Source organism: Rhinolophus sinicus, linkage group LG06, assembly GCF_036562045.2.
Source record: "Rhinolophus sinicus isolate RSC01 linkage group LG06, ASM3656204v1, whole genome shotgun sequence".
NCBI lineage: Eukaryota > Metazoa > Chordata > Mammalia > Chiroptera > Rhinolophidae > Rhinolophus > Rhinolophus sinicus.
In genome coordinates, this window is record NC_133756.1 from 162,484,784 (window position 1) to 162,501,983 (window position 17,200).

General features: G+C 47.9%; 1 protein-coding gene across 21 annotated transcripts in view; it reads left to right on the forward strand.

Moving 5' to 3' along the window:
- The window catches only part of PPP6R3 (protein phosphatase 6 regulatory subunit 3), a 128,637-nt gene extending 113,662 nt beyond the window's left edge, over positions 1-14,975 (forward strand). For 12 of the 21 annotated variants that reach the window (XM_019755615.2, XM_019755619.2, XM_019755621.2 and 9 more), the window contains 6 exons: positions 863-1,016; positions 2,451-2,557; positions 4,206-4,356; positions 9,348-9,365; positions 9,633-9,734; positions 12,760-14,975. In XM_019755615.2, the coding sequence (XP_019611174.1) occupies positions 863-1,016; positions 2,451-2,557; positions 4,206-4,356; positions 9,348-9,365; positions 9,633-9,734; positions 12,760-12,811 (584 nt within the window). In that variant the 3' untranslated portion in view covers positions 12,812-14,975. Of the gene's footprint in view, positions 1-862; positions 1,017-2,450; positions 2,558-4,205; positions 4,357-9,209; positions 9,326-9,347; positions 9,366-9,632; positions 9,735-12,759 lie in introns of those variants that run through there. The other 9 variants (XM_019755617.2, XM_019755620.2, XM_074336838.1 and 6 more) reach the window with 2 other exon arrangements.
- The last annotated feature ends 2,225 nt before the right edge of the window (positions 14,976-17,200 follow it).

Below are 17,200 nucleotides of genomic sequence, written 5' to 3' on the forward strand. Positions count from 1 at the left end.
AAGGCTCCAAATGAACAGCCAGAGGAAAGGATGACTAGGACAGGTCTGGAAGGGTCCCGAGCACGGAGCTTCTGTCCCCATGGACGCACCCCCTTTTCCCTGTCCCAGAAGCTCCGAACCCCTACAGCTTGGGTCTTTTATGGGGGCCTTATTAAGTAGACGTGATTGATTAAAGCACTGACTGATAATAAGCTCAACTTTACAAAGAGCCCCCATCCTGAGACTGTCCAGGAGCCCCCAGGCCCCAGTCGGCTCATGAGCGTACAAGAAGAAACAGAGATGGGGGCAGTGACCAAATAGCGTTTCTTACTGTGTCCCTGTTGTCTGTGCAACGCTGGGGAGGCCGGGAAAGTATGAAGTGGGACCAGGTGTGGGCTGGGAAGCAGCGTGGTGTCCAATGGACTGCAGTTAAATAGCCAACAGTCTTTTCTTTTTAATAAACTTCATTTTGGAATAATTTCAGGTTTACAGGAAAGTTGCAGAGATTGTAGAGGGATTGGCTCCATTTATCTTTCTTCCTCCCAGTGTTGCTATAACCTTGTACATTTGTCAAAACTAAGAAATTAACATTAGCCTGTGTTGCTTCACATCCTTGTGAGATATTCTGTTGGAAAAAACATCTTAGAAATGGGGCTTGCTAAGGGATCAGAGGAAACATGAAGTTTTATAACACGATCGATGTTGTCAAATCACCCTGCAGGTGAGGGTGCCAGTTGCACCCCTCCCTACCAGTAGTGTATTAAAATGCCCTATTCCCACAACGCCCATCTTTTTTGTCAGTGCAGACCTGTTTCTGAAAAATATCTGTGCTACATGAAACTGGTGAAACGTTCTCAAAATGTAATTCCTCTCCTCTGTTTAGCACCCAACTGGTCAGCCAACTTTGATGTCCCCATGGAGACAACCCACGGTGCTCCCCTAGACTCTGTGGGGTCTGATGTCTGGAGCGCGGAGGAGCCGATGCCGACTAAAGAGACGGGCTGGGCCTCTTTCTCGGAGTTCACGTCTTCCCTGAGGTGAGCACGCATGCGCCAGCTCTCCAGACCTTTCCATAGGAGAACTGGGGATGGTGTGTGCTTGGTGTCACGTTGATTTTTCCCTAAGTTGAATATAGGGCCTCAAACGAGATTAAAAATCAACACGGGGGACATAGTGGCACAGCTCTGAGTCACAGGACAACCAACCAGCATTCTCCTTCCTTTCATCCAGGGCGAATTGAGAAAGGGCGTAGATGGTGAGCCAAGTGGCTTGGGAAGACGTGGCCTCGGGAAGCTACTTGGCAGGATGCTGATGACGATGGCATCTGCCAGGGCTTCTTGGGCCCCTCTGAGCCATCAGGGCAGGAGTGAGGAGATTAGGAAAGAGGGGGAGCCAGAGAACTGCCAGGCACCTGTGTGTGGAGGGCGGCAGAGCAAGGCAAACTGTGTCTTAAACTTACAGACAGTCCGGACCTGTATTTCCCTTGTAGCTTGTCCAGTGCTGTAAATTAAGGGGTGCGACAGGTGTGCTGTGGGTCCTGTTATGTGTCTTATTCTCGATGACAGCAACCTGTCATTTTGTAACGTTCCTGAATAATACTGCCAGCATTTGAGTATTAGCCATGGACTTCATGTATTGTTGCGTTTGCTAAACACTGTTTTATTTGGTCTACTGAAAAAAATCGATCTCCTCCGCGCCATATGAAAGACTGTGTTGCTTTGCCTGTTCTAACACGTGATGTTTTTAAACAATTGCTGGTAATGGAAAAAACAGGAAGATGGTGAGCTGGGAGTTACCATCTTAGACAAATCAAAAAATTGGCTAAAACTCATGTTGCTTCTTTATAGCAATTCTGATCAGAGCAGATAGTAAGCTGTCATTCAGAGGTGAAGCTGAGATTTGTGGGAACGTCTCCAAAATAGTATGAATGATTTCACCAACTCGGCTCTAGTACCGGTCATTCGAGTTTCCCCTCTTGGTTCTCTCTGCCTTTTGTGACTGGAGGACAAGGGCCCCTTGGTTACATGAGAACGTTGTTGAAACAGCTCACTTCCCTTTGCCGCTGTGCACAGCCTGTGTTTTCTCATTCAGTATCACTAAGAGGGCCAGGCCCTCCGGGCAGTTTGGCTCAAGGTAAATGGGGTTTTGTAAAAGCGGCACCGTAGACGCAGTGGTATGTCCAGTGTATGCCGTTGCTTTCCCTGCCCTGCGAGCCTGGTGATCGCGGTGAGGCTGAGGCTGGGCCATTTTGTCCCTGTCTGGAAACCCCTGAGAAGCCCCTGCGTTACCGCCCTGTGAGTTAGCAGAATGTTTACCTGGCCCCGCTTAGATTCGTGTGTCCCTGGAGTCTGTCACCAACTACCGATGTCTCCACAACAGAACCAGAACTGACTTTCAAAGGATTTTTGCGAATAATGGTCACTGAGTGCTCCTCCCCACTGCTAACATTTGAATTTTCTCTTTTCTAAAAGTACAAAAGATGCTTTAAGGAGTAATTCTCCAGTGGAAATGGAAACCAGCACTGAACCGATGGACCCCCTGACTCCCAGTGTCGCTGCGCTGGTGGTGCAGCCCGAAGGTGGGTATGGTGGGGACCTGGCCACCGTTTTGTCATTCAGGCTTTAACTTGCACTTAGTTCTATGGGTCTGAAAAGCTGCCTCGGTCCGCGTAGCAGATTTATAAAAGCAGGTTTGACTCTGGACTCTCAGGCTCAAGGGCCCAAAGGAGCCAGGAGAATAAGATAGTGGGTCTGATGTCCTCAGGGCAGCCGGAGAAAAGAGATTACGTGTTCAGTCCGGAAACACAGCGTTGATTGTAGGAGTAAGGGACAGAGTTTTCCCTTCCGTGGTCCTGTCTGCACAGGAAAGGAAAATGCCCAGGATGAAGAATGTCGTAGCCGGCTGCACTGGGTGCACAGGCCGAGTTAGTCGTGTGTGTTCTGAGCCTGGCGGCGCCTGTCCTCCTGTGCCACGGAGCTCACTCTGCTGGGCGAGTGCGTGTGTCTGGGTTTCAGGCTGCACGACTTCATTTTCTTCTCACCTTTGTGAACAGATGAAAGAGCCCTGGGTGTCCAGTGGTTGTCTTGTTATTCACAATACAGTGGTACCTCGGTTTTCCAATGTCTCCGTTGACAAGCATTTTGGTTAATGCACGCCGTAAACCCAGAAGTAAGTGCTTCGGTTTTCAAACACGCCTCTGAAGTCGAATATGTCACGCGGCTTCTGCTGAGTGCAAGATCCTGAGGCCTAGCTGTCGGCTGTTTTCGAACGTTTCAGAACTCGAACGGTCTTCTGGAATGGATTACGTTCGAAATCCGAGGTACCACTGTACACACATCGTTCCTTGCATAGGCCCTGAACTGTCTTCAGCTGATGAACGGGGTTTTGGGAAGTGAGGGTAGGGGGAGGAGGTTAGTGCAGCGGGTATGAGCGGGAGTCGGTATATGTGAGGGAACAAGGAAGGAGGTCCTTCGAGAAAGAAATGAGGATACGGATGGAGGGCACAGGAACCGAGGGGCAGGGCAAAGTAATAAACCAGCAGCCAATACTGGTTTTGTTTCTCATTCTATCAAACATTTTATGTGGATGACTTCATCTTATCCCTCAACAAATGGGGTTCAGTTATCCCCATTTGGTGGATGAGAAAACCCAGGCACAGGTTAGATACCTTTCCCAGGGGTTATGAACGAGTCAGTGGTGATGCTGTGGTTTGAATTCAGGAAGTATGATTTCATAGCCCCAGCTCATAAGCAGTACACCACATGGCTCCCTGTTATAGAAGAAGGAAATAAACCACAAGAAAGTAACTTGAAAAAGAAAGAAGAGGACCCAAGTGGGGCAACTGAAGGGAAAAGGCTGCACGAGCACAGTCACTGGATAAGCTGTGGGCTGCGTCCTGTGCGTGGAGGTAGGGAGGTTAGAATCGGGCTGCCTGCCTGGACCGTGGACGGAGAACAGGGATGGGCGCGTGCTGGGGAGTCAGGTATGTGGAAGACAGAGCTCGGGAGGCCGTGGGCACTCACCGGTGTGGGGCTGAAGAAGCCCCGTGGCACATCACCAGTGGGTGTTTGTGAGAAGCCTGTGCCCATCAAGAATTGGCCCAGGCGAACCATGTCGTCGTCTTCAAGCTGGAGATGTCACACTGGGTGGGTGGGAATGCACAGAAGAGGGGTGACAGTTCTTGTGTGGTGTTGGTGTTTGTGACCTTCACCTTGTGTTCTCTTCAGCGCCAGGCAGTGTGGCCATGGAAGCCAGTTCTGATGGAGAGGAGGACGCAGAGAGTACAGACAAGGTAACTGAGACAGTGATGAATGGCGGCGTGAAGGAGACTCTCAGCCTCACTGTAGATGCCAAGACAGAAACTGCCGTCTTCAAAAGGTAACCAGGGGTGGGTCCGACTGGCAGCTTCAGGTGGGGAGGGGACTGGGGGTTATCTCAAGTGTTCATATCGTTAATTTGATTCAAATGTGGGTTCAGAGATTAGCCTGACATCTTTCTAACATCTCTGTTAAACTCAGTAAATCTTAATGAAGAGATGGAGAGTTTGGGTCCCTAAGTCTGTCTGTCTGTGTCTCTCTCTTTCTATCTCTAGTATTCAGACTAGTTTAAGTCTAGCAGATTCAAAATACATGAATGTAAAAACTTGACAAACCTTTAGTCATAGTAGAAACTAACTTGTATGCAGTTCATTTCAAAGCTCAGCCCGTGAAAACCCAAGCTCCGCCTTATGCAAACCGTTTCCCAACACAGCGCGGTCGTTAGAGCTCAGTAAGCTTTGGTCTCCATGGTGTGCACACCCTTTCAGCTCACACGAAGGCACGCTTCCCAGCTCATTGTAAGGTCACTACAAAACAAGGCGTGAAAGAGAAAAATGAACTGTAGGCTAACTTCCTGTGTGGGCATATATGCACAGAACTTTTACGTTAAAAGCCAGCAAACCAAATCCAGTGATGTACTTTTAAGTCATGACCAAAAATGTATCCTATGAATGTGAGGATATTGTGACATTGTAAAGGTTATTGAAGGTAATTCACAGATAGATAAAAGGACAAAAACCATTTGGACCTTCAGTAGATGGTCCAAAAAAATTAATAAAAATTGAAGCAGTTCATGACTTAGCAGCCAGGAACAGGAAGTAGCTGCCTAAAACTGATGGAAGTGTCTACTGAAAATCTACAGCGGACTTTATTCCTAACAGGGAAGCATTAGAAGTGTTCCCTTCAAAGGCAGGACCCAGACATTCAGAACCCCCATTACTGCTTCTCTTCACCGCTGTGCTGGTGGTCTTAGTAAATGCAGTGTAAAATTTTTAAAAAGGTGTAAAGATTTGAAAGAAATAAAATGGTTATGTTTGTAGCTTATGATTTTCTACATAACAATTTCTGATTGTGTCTGTAGACAAGTATTAGAACTACTAGGAAAGTGGAGCAAGTTGAGCAAGTTTGCTGGATGTACAAATCAAGTGCGTCCTGTGAACCAACACCAGCTGTCCGAGATGTGCCCCCTCTTTTTTAATTAAAATTTAAACCTTGTCTGTAAGATAATTAAGATTGAAAGATATACTAAAGACCTAAATAAATAGGGAGACATGCCACCATGTGTGTTAATGCGAAGATGTCTCTGGCATTTTCTAAAAAATTAACCCGTAAAATGAACGTCTTTCTCATCAAAATCCCATTGGGTTTTTTATGGAAACTGATGAGCTGACTGTAATATTCATAAAGAGGAGCAGAGAGAGCCAAGTCTAGCCCAGGTCATTTTGAAGAATGCAGTGAGGGGGCCTCCCCAGGCCAGGGGTCAGGACGCCTCGTTAAGGCGACTGTTGACGATGTGGCGTCCGCAGTCACACACAGACCCTCTGCCTTCCGTGGATTTGACCTGTGTGACAACAAATGACATTACAGTTCGGTGAGGAAAGGATGGATTAATAAATAGTGGGTATCCTTTTTGGAGAAAAATACAGTTAAATCTCTGTCTCAACCTAAGTATGAAAGGCAAAACTACAACTTTCAAAAGACAATGTAAGAGTATCTTTAGAATTTGGGGGTAAAGGCTATATTGTAACTATAAAAAATGCAAACCACAAAGGAAATGATTGATAATTTGACTTTATTTAATTTCTAACATTCCAAAAGGGGATAAAATGAAAAGACAAGCCGTAGTCATCAAGGAAAGTTCAGTAGGAGGATCGAGGAAGAACCTAATATCAGTAAGAAAGAGACAAGCCAATAGCAATCTTTGAAATGGATAGACGATACAAACAAGCCAGTACCTGTCAGGACAACGGAGCACACCCACTCCCGAGCGGGGCGGCCTCACAGGCAGCGGGTGTGTCGTTACGGCAACGATGCAGGGCCGTTTCGTGCATATGAGTCTGCTAGTTTCTGTCTTGTTACAGAAAATTTAAAAAGTGCAAAAACTGCCTAGATCTTTTTATGAGGCAGTGAAATGTTCATTCCAAAACCAGATAGGGATAATTACATATAACGATCGACTCATGTCACTTACAAGAAAACTGAATGCAAAAACCCTATATAAGTATTTGCTAACTGAATCCAATAGCATATTAAAAATAATCCATAATGATCCATTAGAATTCATTGCTGGTGTGCAAGGATGGTTCAACATCAGAAAAATCTGTCAGTGAAATTCACCATATATTAATAGACTTGAAGAAAAATCGTTTGATATTTCTGATGAAGCTTTTGATAAAGTTCTGTACCCGTAGATGATTAAAACAGAGTAAAGCAGGAACAGAAGTGAATTTCCTTACCTCTGTAAGAGGTAAAGACCAAAATACTACAGCAGAAATGACACTCACTAAGGGAGTTTTCGGTGCATTCATTTAAAGTGAGGAACAAATAAGGATGGCCGTCGTCACTGCCACTGTGGGCAGCCATGCGCAATGTTCGGAGGAAAGAAGAAATAGAATTGTAGGGAAGATTAGATGGGAAGTGGTAAAACTATTATTGTTCACAGATAGTGATCAATTATTATCCATGGAAAGTTCAGGAAAGCGCTGGGTAAGAGAGCTCTTAAAAATCAGTAGCCTTTCTCTGCATCAGTAATAAGCAGCTAGGCTGTATAACGAGAGGCAGAGGACCAGCCACGAAACACATCAGACTCTAAGCTATTTAGGAATTCTCCCAGCCCAGGTGCCTGTCGAGAGAGTGGGGACGTCCTGTAACAGCCACTGCAGATCTGGGTGCACGAAGCCCCACCCACGCTCTGATGGGACAGCTGAGTGGGGCAGAGAGGTGCCCGTCACCAGATCAGCCTTTAAGTTTAATGCAATTCCAAACACAATTTCAGTTGGATTTTTAAAATGTTAAACACACTCTAAAATTTATGTGGAATAATAAGGTTCCCAAATTGGTGAGAGAATCAGAAGGAAGATTAAATGAGAGACTTGCGCTGGCAGCTACTGGATCGTGCTGCAATGTCAGTAATTCTAACAGTGTGATCTTAGTGCGCAAACAGGTGAAGGGGCCAGTGTGATGGGGGAGCCTAGTAACAGCAGGAGTGGGGGCGCAGGGAGCCTGGCTCACCACAAGGGGACAAGTGAAACAAGAGCCCCCCCGACCAGCAGTTAGTTCCAGGGGGGCTAAAGGTCCAATGTGTGGTGCTGTCTGCGTGCCCAGCACTGTTCTCTGAACGGTTCATGTGTGCTAACTCCTTCATTTCTCTCGAGAACCCTAGAAGATAAGAACGGTGGTTATTATCCCACTTTCCAGATGAGGAAAATGAGACTCCAGAGTTAAGTGATGTGGCCAGAGTCTCGTGGTCGTTAGAAGAAAATGCAGTGTGTCTTTCTGACCTGTGGGCAGAAAAGGACTTCCTTTTTAATAACGAAACAAGAAAATTTGCAAAAACATAAACCATAATGCGAAGGATAGAATTGGATTACATCAAAGTTAAGAATTTCTAGTTGATAAAGCACTGTACACACAATCAGGAGGCAGACAGCAAATGAGGGGAGGGGAGGAAGCTTACGGTATCTCAGTCAACAAGAAGGTGTTCAATTCCTATAAATCAGTAAGGGAAAGATGGAAAATCCAAATCAGAAAATGGGCAAAAGAAAAAGATAGCAACAGGCGATTTACAGACAAGGAAATCCAAAAGGGCTAAAAGAAATAGAGCTGCTCAAAACAGTCGTCATCTGGCATCTCTTACGAGAGTAGCAGGAATGAGAAAGGGAGTCATGGCAAGTGGGGGGCTCTGGGGCCGAGCCCGGTCGCCCTGCTTTGGGGAGTGCAGCCAGGGACTTCCTTGTCAATGACCACCGCTGGCTGTAGGGTGCAGAGAAACCCCAGGCAGTCCCTGGGGCCCTGCGCCGTCCCGGTCATTGCAGCATCATGCGCAGAGGTGCGAGGTGGAGGGCAGTTCGGGGCTGGTCACTGTGAGAAGCCAGGTAGAACTGAGGTGCACACAGTGGGGTCCTGTGTCACGGCAGGGACAGGTGGTCCTCCAGACGGCTCATTACAGAGATCAATGCAATGAGGTGTACGATCCGGTGCCACTTACGTGACTCAGAATACCTGTATGCAATGGCTGCATTTTACGGGGTGAAGGTCGTGTGTATGAAACACCTCCTTTATGGGCAGGGAGTGGACAGTGGGGGTAGAGTAATGAACCAGGTCACTCAGATTGTCCACAGATCTTTAGTTCATTTTCCTCCTTACAAATTGCATGGGCCTATCTGAAAGCCACTCAAGAAACCATCCTAAGATTCCGCTTTTCATAAGCAAATCCAGGACAGGACCAGCTCTCAGAATAGTGGACTTTCCCAGAGGGAACTGCCAACCACCCTTCAGCTAATTTTAGGGCCACCTTGATTGTGTCAACGTGGCAATCCAGACAGAACAGGCAAAAGTCCAAATCTCAACCCACAAACAGGTGAAAGCGTTTGCTGCTTGTCTTTCTCCACCAAGAACCATGGGGAAGTTGGTGGGGAAGTAACCTTTTTCAGGTGGTATTTCCTTCTGACCCCTGAGGGGCAGTTTTCACCTGTTCTGGCTGCTGTTCGTGGCTCTTCTCCTTCTGAGTGTCTGTACTTCTCACGCATGGTTGGAGGGCAATTCGAGAAGTTCAGTCCTGGTTTAGGCTGCGTGTCACCTGCCCACATGACATCAGCCCACAAGCTGATGGGGGTCTGTCCTACTGACTGTTTAAATGGTGGGCTCAGCCCGGAAAGCAAAATACTTTAACTAAAGACTCATTCCTTCAAACAGGTTCATTTGACACCTTCACCGAGTCTGCAGATTTGCTTATGTGCACTCGTGGACATAGTATTCCCCAAATTCCTCATTTATAGGAGTGTTCTGAAACTCTTGTACATTTCTTTTTCTGTTTTGCACACTGGGCTTCAGAGTGTTGAAATCCTATCGGTATGTACAGGCGTGCGGGCCCATTCTTCCCCAGACACCAGCTGCATTACATCGTCCTGCTTCCGGTCCCCACTGTGCGTGAGCCTCTCCTCCTGTCGGTTCCCAGTCACTGTCTGGTGCCTGTGATCCCCTCCCCTGAGCATGCTCAGCCCCGGGCCTGTGACTCCATGGCACCCACGACTTCCAGCGCCATCTGCATGTGCCCTCATCCGCCCCCTGGCCTGGGACCGTGGCATTTCACGCTGTCTGTCATCCTCTTTCCTGCAGCGAGGAAGGAAAACTGTCTACCTCTCAAGATGCTGCCTGTAAAGATGTGGAGGAGAGCCCGGAGACAGCCCCCCGGCCCCCCAGCAGTCGCCCAGAGCAGAGGTAACGGCCCGCTTCCTGGGATTCTGCCCAGGCCCTGCTCTGGCCTTGGTTGTTGTCACCTGGGCGCGGGGAGGGAAGTTGGCATCGGGGAGCATGGGACACAGGAGGAAGTCGTTCAGTTGTCCTGACACGTTCAGTGACTTACTCAGCACAGTAACGTTTTTCTCAGTCTTTACGGAATCAGGGTGACTGAGCTGAGAACTCAGAAATAACAGTTTATCTCCTCACCCCAGAAGTCGAAAACTGACCTGTGTTTGGAGATTCAGTAACATCACTGGCCCTTCAAGAAATGTGTGGGAGGGGCGGCCGGTTAGCTCAGGTGGTTAGAGCACAGTGCTCTTGACAAGATTATCGGTTCGATCCCCACATGGGCCAGTGAGCTGCGCCCTCCACAACTAGATTGAAATAACTACTTGACTTGGAGCTGATGGGTCCTGGAAAAACACAAATAAATAAAAGTTAAAAAAAAAATCTGGAAATGGAAGGGTCCTATGCTGGCATTACCCAGCCCCCTTTTTTTGATGAGGTATTAAGTTGAGACCATGGAGCCACCCTCCCGGACTGCGCCCCAAATTCTCATTGGTTCCGTGAAGTCACACAGCTGTCAGGCACAAGCAGTTCCTGGCGCCCGTTTTCCTATGGACACGCCCCTGTGACACATGGGGAGGCCTTTCCTGGAGACCCTTTCACAAGTGTAGCTAAATATTCTCCACTGTTAGGTGAGCCCTGTTCGGTTTAGTTTTTGTAAACTTACCTTGTCTTCACTGAAAACCGCACTACCAGAGCTGAGTGATTTGGAGTGTGGTGGTTTCTTTCCAGTTACCTTTTGCTCAGGCTGAGCCAGCTCTGAAGGGATAAGCCAAGCCAGGGACGAGGATTTGCCCCCAGTATCTCCAGAGTTAACTCTTCTGGTTATATCTATCTGTGTATCGTCCCTCAGGAATACCGTCATTTTAGAGAAGTTGTACTTTCCCCCACCCAAACCACCCCCCCACCAAAAATCTTCTAGGCATTTTAGGGGTGACATACCCAGCGGGACCAGCAGAGGGCACTCTTTAGTCACTGGTTGGCCGACTCTGCTTTTGTTTCTCTCCTGGAAATTACAGCCAGAATGAGGGGTTTGCTTTTGTAATTAAAAAAACACATATTAATTATAAGAACTGTTTGAGCATGTTGGCTCTGGTGAAGGCTTTGGGAGGCGGAGGCAGCATGGAGGCCGGGTGACACCCCAGCTTTGGGCATCCAACCCTGGCAGTGTTTCTAAGGGTTCGGGCAAGTCACTTTTTCTGCCTGGGGTCTTCAGTGTATGTTATTTTAAAGGTCCTTTGTAGGTCTAACTCCCAATCAGTGATGTCATCTCCCTGACTTCTACCTGTAAGTTCCTTGCTATTGAGCACTGTCTAGAAGGCAGGATAGTCCACGTCTGTCCCAATTGGAGTGTTGCTTTGGGCATCCGGTCTTGGATTCTCTGACGTAAGTGGTCCAGAAGGCTTGGGATAATATCCTTGGCTCGTTTCCTCAGGGGAACCATTCCCCTTGCTCTTCTCCCTGCCTAGAAACATCCAATCTGCAGGAAAAACCGGGGAGAGCCAGTGGCAGAAGAGGGGCACCACGTGTGTCCGTGCATCTGTCCATCTCCCTTCCTCGTCCAGCACACGTCTGAGGGTGGCAGCCAGTGGTCTAGGCCTGATGAGAAGACAGTAGCAGAACAGACAGAGACACATGGGGCGCGCAGAAAGGGGGCCTCATGGAGACTAGATCCAGCGGGTGAAGGGACAGACAGCCCGTGCTAGGTAGGGCGGCGGGGAACGGCCTCAGCGGGTGACATCTGAGCTGCCCTTGCGGCCGAGACAAGGGAAGTTTCCAGATGTGCCACGTTCATGTTCTTACGGCAGCTTGTGGCAGTGGTGGCGACAAAAGGCCATTTGGGACTTTTCCTAAGCAGCCTGCCCCATGGGGCTCCTGTCCCAGCCAAGCATCACGGTGATCCCTCGGGCTGTCCGGTGTGCACTGCTGCTCGTCGGGCACATCTGACACGCGTGCCCGCCCGTGTGCTCGGCACTTTGTCCTCGTCGTCTGCTTACAAGTCCCCCGCGGGGGTTATTGTCCCCTTTTCACCGGGGGAGAAAGCTGAACCGAGACAGGTTACAAATTCACGTAAGGTCACAGTGAGTGGTGAGGGCAGGATGTGCCCGGTTATGTCTGAGTCCACAACTCTCGATGCCTGTGTCTCTGATACATTGAGATGCCGTCAAATGTGAAGAGCGTGCATTGTGTGTGGAGCTGCCTTCTGGGTCCTCGGGACGATTGCAGGCGTCTGAAGCGTTTTGTGTGTGCATTTTGATGCTAGTTCACAAGTACTTCCCAATGGCGCCTCCAGCATCCTTCCCCAAGTCTGCTTTGTAGGACTGTGGGTGATGCCATCCAGAGCGCAGGATGGCAGACTCCGTATTCCGTCCCCACTGTGTCCATTTAGTATCCTGCCTCTCCCTCCCCCTGTAAACCTGAGCGCGTTCGTTCCAGTCACACCTTTGTTCTCAGCGGTTGGTCCTGTTGGCAAGCTTTTCCTCTAGTTTCCTTTTTCCCCTCAGTAGCAGCGTCTTATGTTTCAAGTGAAATTTTGTGTGGATTCCGATACACGGAACAGATAAAAAGCTGCATTCAAGAAGGCGTGTGCTCCGGGAGCAGCTTAGATCCATGGGCCTGGCCAGTCCTGTGCTTCCAGAAAGCCAGGAGGGGGGCTGGTTTCATGGAGTTCCCGCTGTCCTGTAGGCCTGGCGAACTACCGCTCAACCAAAGCCTGAGAAGGAGCTTAGAGGCTCTTCAGTTAGACTTTCTGGAGCTTTGGGTAAATGCATTTCTGAAGTGTTTCATTAAGTCACTGCTCAGTGCCAGGTTGCATGCCTGGCCTTGCATGGGCAGCTTTGAAATAAATGTTCCCCACCCCCAGCGCAAAAGAAGTTCATGTTCTGCCTCACGTTCCTGTGTAAGTGCCTCCCTCAGACGTCTGTCTCTTACTCCGTAGGACTGACCAGCCAAGCCTGCCAGGCGACACCTCAGTGAATGGGCCTGTATGATGAGTGGCCTCTGCTGCCGCTGACGGAGGACTGCCGACTGCCAGCGTTCAGGGGCTCTGGGCTCGGCTGCAGCCGCCAGGCCGTCTGCTGCACTCGCTCGGCAAGGGGTCAGGGCCAGCAACCTTTATATTCTAGATGCTCAGACGTTGTACAGAGAAACTCAGAAGTGTACAAATATTGCACATTGACAAATACCAAGAATTTTTGCGTATGTTTATATTGTATTGTTCTAAATAATGGGTAGCCTGTGAAATAAGACCTTGCCACCCATGTAATAATAGTAGTAATACTATAGTTAAAATGGCTGTAAGAATAGTTTTATAAAAGTGAATACACAGATCTATTGTATTTGAAACATAACTATTTGACAATTATTAGTGTGACCAAAGTATTAGGCAGTTTTCATACATTTTTCACCTTGTACAAAATTGAATTCATTTTTCTTCCAGGTTGGCAAGGAGTTGTAGGATTGAAATGCCCTCTAAGTGTTATTTTGGTTGTTCTAACTTACAAAAGTGATTTTGAATAAGAAATATTTGGTGTTCTTTTTATAACCAGTTTCGGATTGGTGACTGTTTTCTGTATTGTTTAAAACGGATCAAAAAATGTAAGTCTATTGGTAGAGATTAAGTATTTATTGCTACAACTTAGTTGAAAATTGATGTTATTGTAAAGCCATATGTTCTGTTAAAGTCTTGTTTGCTTGAAATGATTATTCCTACAGGTGAAACACTAGACTATTTGGAGTGTACATGGCTTGTGGTTTGGGTTTTCTTGTTTTTCGTTTTTTGTTTTTTTGTTTTCTTTCGGTAGTTCATCTGCCTTTTAACCCATTCACCAAATTTTACCTTGTTAACAAGCATCACCAATGAACATTTCAGAGCAATCTGCGTATTTAACGTACCAAAATCCTATTAGGCAAGTCAGTTGAAAAATGCTCGTGCCGCTAATGGAATTCATTTTACAGGCTAGTATTTTTAAACTAGAAATCAACATCCGGCACCTAAGCATGTTAATTGTTTTACTGTACCTTGTGAGGTTTTCACTCGTAAATTCTAAACCAGTCTATTTTTTTAGAACTGGTTTGTGTATATATATAGTGATTATGGATACTAATTCAATGTAATTTATAATTTTCTATGTCAATATAAGAATACATCACAGCCTTCTCAAACAGCTGAAGCAATATATTGTATATTGCCATATCGTCTGGTGAAAGGGTTAAATTTCTTCACCTCTTGCACTTTTAGATGCAAATCAGTTTTTCATTTCTGTAATAGAAAATTATTCACGTATTTTTACATCATTTGTTTTTCCTGACCAGTATTTAAAACCAAAAGGATATTCTGAAAAATGGCCAACGATTTTTTTAGAAATAGCATCCCAAGCAGCGTGCCTAAACATTACATTACATATGGAAATAAAAAAGTCAAATGTCTAATGCCTTATTTCTTATTTACTTTTCCATTGTAAATGGTGTGGAAACTCTTGGTGAGGTTTACAGAGGCACACGGAGCCCTCAAGGACAGTGGAGTCAGCAGTGCATCGGGGACAGATGGCGGGGGTGCCCCGCTGGGCCTTGTGCCCCTCCTCAGGAACGTTTTCTGTGTGAGTGCCTCTTCGAAGAGACTGTCTCGTGTGTCCCCCTGGGATCTGGCACCGCCGGAGGACTGGGTTCCTTTCACTCGTCTCAAGGATGCTGACTTCTGTGGCACAGGACCTCGGGGACCACTGATGGATGACGCACTCTGGTCTCACCTGGTGAGAGCTTTGCCGGCAACTGCCGGGCTCGGCTCCAGGCGTGGCACACGCTGCCTCTGTCCGTGAGGATTGCGTTTGCTCGGCTTCTCCGTCCCACCCGAGGTAACAGGCTTACTTCATCCCGCCTGCTGCTGATGAAAGAGCATTTGGGGTTTTAGTTTGGGGTAGTGTTTTGTGTTGCTTGTCTGTGTGGCAGGGAAAGGACACGAGGATGGGAAGGACGACAGCCTGTTGGGGTTGGAGGGTACCAGCCCCAGGACCAGGAGCGAGCACACTCATTACTTCCTACTTTAATTTCTGTGTATTGGCCATCCTGAATTGCAAGACTAATAGATGTCTACAATACAATACCTGTATTAAAAATAACAACAACAAAAATAAAGCCTGATTCTGTTTCTAGAAATCTCCTTGTACCTTGCTTGGGCTTTCACAACCGGACAGGGTGTGGGGGCCGTGTTAAGAGAACGACACTGACTGTCCCGGTCGGGGCTCCCTGATGTCCCTTGTGCTCTACACGGGCGGCTGTGCAGGGAGCCCGGCCTGTACTGAGTTACGGTGTGTGCCACCCAGCGGGGCAGGGCTCCTTCCGCCCGCCACTGTCACCGAGACACGAGAACCATCAGTGCCTGGCGCACAGGCGACGGGAACAGCCACGAGCCCTTGTCCCGAGATGGTTTGTCAGGTCCCCTAGCTTGTCTTCTCCATGGGCAGCACTTCCCTAGCCTGGATTTTTTGGCTTCCAGCCCTGCCAATAACTAGTGGTAAAATTCCACAGCTGTTGGGGCGGCTGGTTAGCCCATTTGGTTAGAGCGTGGTGCTGTTAGCACCAAGGTTGCTGGTTCGATCCCCGCATGGGCCACTGTGAGCTGCGCCCTCCTTAAAAAAAAAAGAACTCAGCTGTTCCACAATGACATTTAAAGTGTGACATTCCCACTGCTTATTTTTCATTCTCCTTCCACCGATTTGCATAAACAAAGATCCTTGTGGTGGTTAGAGCCAGTCACCAGGTCCCACCCAGTGCACCAGTCTGGGCACACACCTGTACCCGCTGGACTCTGCGGGCATCTCACTGGGTGGCCAGTGCGCGTGCTCATACCCCACCTCCCCCCGACACTCACAACGCTCACCTCTCTTCGTGTCCACTTCTTTCTGTCAGAGGGGAAATGGTGGTCACAGGTTCATAGACTTACAGGAGCTCGAAGAGTCCTTGCCGTGTGGTAATAGCAGCTCGTAAATGTTAGCTGGTAGCTCTTCACTCCTCAAGCCTGTAACGTCACCTGCTCACCAACCTGAAGCCTGGCTTTGAGCTGCTGGTTTACTTAAAACCTGCACCCCCAGAAAGCTCCAGTGCCTATGCTCCGAGCAGATGGCTTTGATGATGCTTCTGCCTCCGGGTTGGGTGCCCCCGCCAGCCTGTGGTCACACAGCTGTACTGCGACAGGGCCATGCCCACTCTGCGGACATTGGCCTCGTCCGCACGGCAGTGATGGTTAGGGGCTTGCATCGCTTCACTCGTTCCGTAGCCTGTGAGCGTTCTTTATTCGGTTTCCTCTCTCTGGGTCCCGTTCCCTTCGTACTGCCGTCTCCGCGTCCAGCGCTCGCCGGCTCCTGCGCCCTTTCCATCCTGCCTATCAGTCCACGCCTACCTAGTAAACAGATGGTGCCACGCTGCCTCTCAGGTGACTCTCCCATGTAGGTTACAGATGCAGCCAACAGGGTTTCACACCGTTTCATGGAAGGCGCTTGGGTGTGTTGTGCTGTTTTTTTCCTGTGTAATTCTCTATTGGGTGACATAAAACTGGGTTCTTACTGTGTGCCAGACACTGTCCTAATTACTGGACATGCATTAACTTTTCTTCCCAGCGGTTTTATGAAATAGCTCTCCTCACTGCATGTGCAAGAGGGACACGGAGGTCAAGTAGTTTTGTCCAAGGATGACGAGCTAGCAAGTGACAGAGTCGTGAAGATTAAGTGTAACACGTTTAATATATAACAACAATGCCTGGCTCTGTAAATACTCAATATTAGCTGTTATTATTCTAGTACACACATTACCCCTCGACCGCCCCACCGCCCCCCGTCAAATCTTCTGGTGTATTTTTCTTAGAATTTTGACAATTTAATTTCTAAGTAGAGCAACAAATTAGTGGAGACTGGCTGTATGGACTCTTTGATAGTCGATAGAACAGTAAAACTGTTACAGCCATAACAATAGACAAAGGCTGATGGCTGGTGTACAAAACAGTTCTGAAACAGACCAGTGCATATAGGAGAATTAAATTTGATAAGCCTACAGGAGTAGACAAGTTTGAGCAACCTGTGGGACTGCCCCCCACTTGCTACTGGACCCGACCCCCAGTTGGCCGCCTTCAGGGTACACTGGCAGAGTTGAATATTTGTAGTGGAGAGCACATGGCCTGCAAACCCAGAAAAATTTACTATCTGGCCCTGAGCAGAAAAGGCTTGCCAACCCCCAGGTCAATGAAATGGAACAGAATCCAGAAATAGACCCACAAATACATGGTCAGCTGATTCTCAACAACATTCCAAGGCATTTGCGTGAGGAAAGGAAAGTCTTCAACCAACGACTGGATTATTTGGAAAGAACTTGGACTCCTATCATACTTC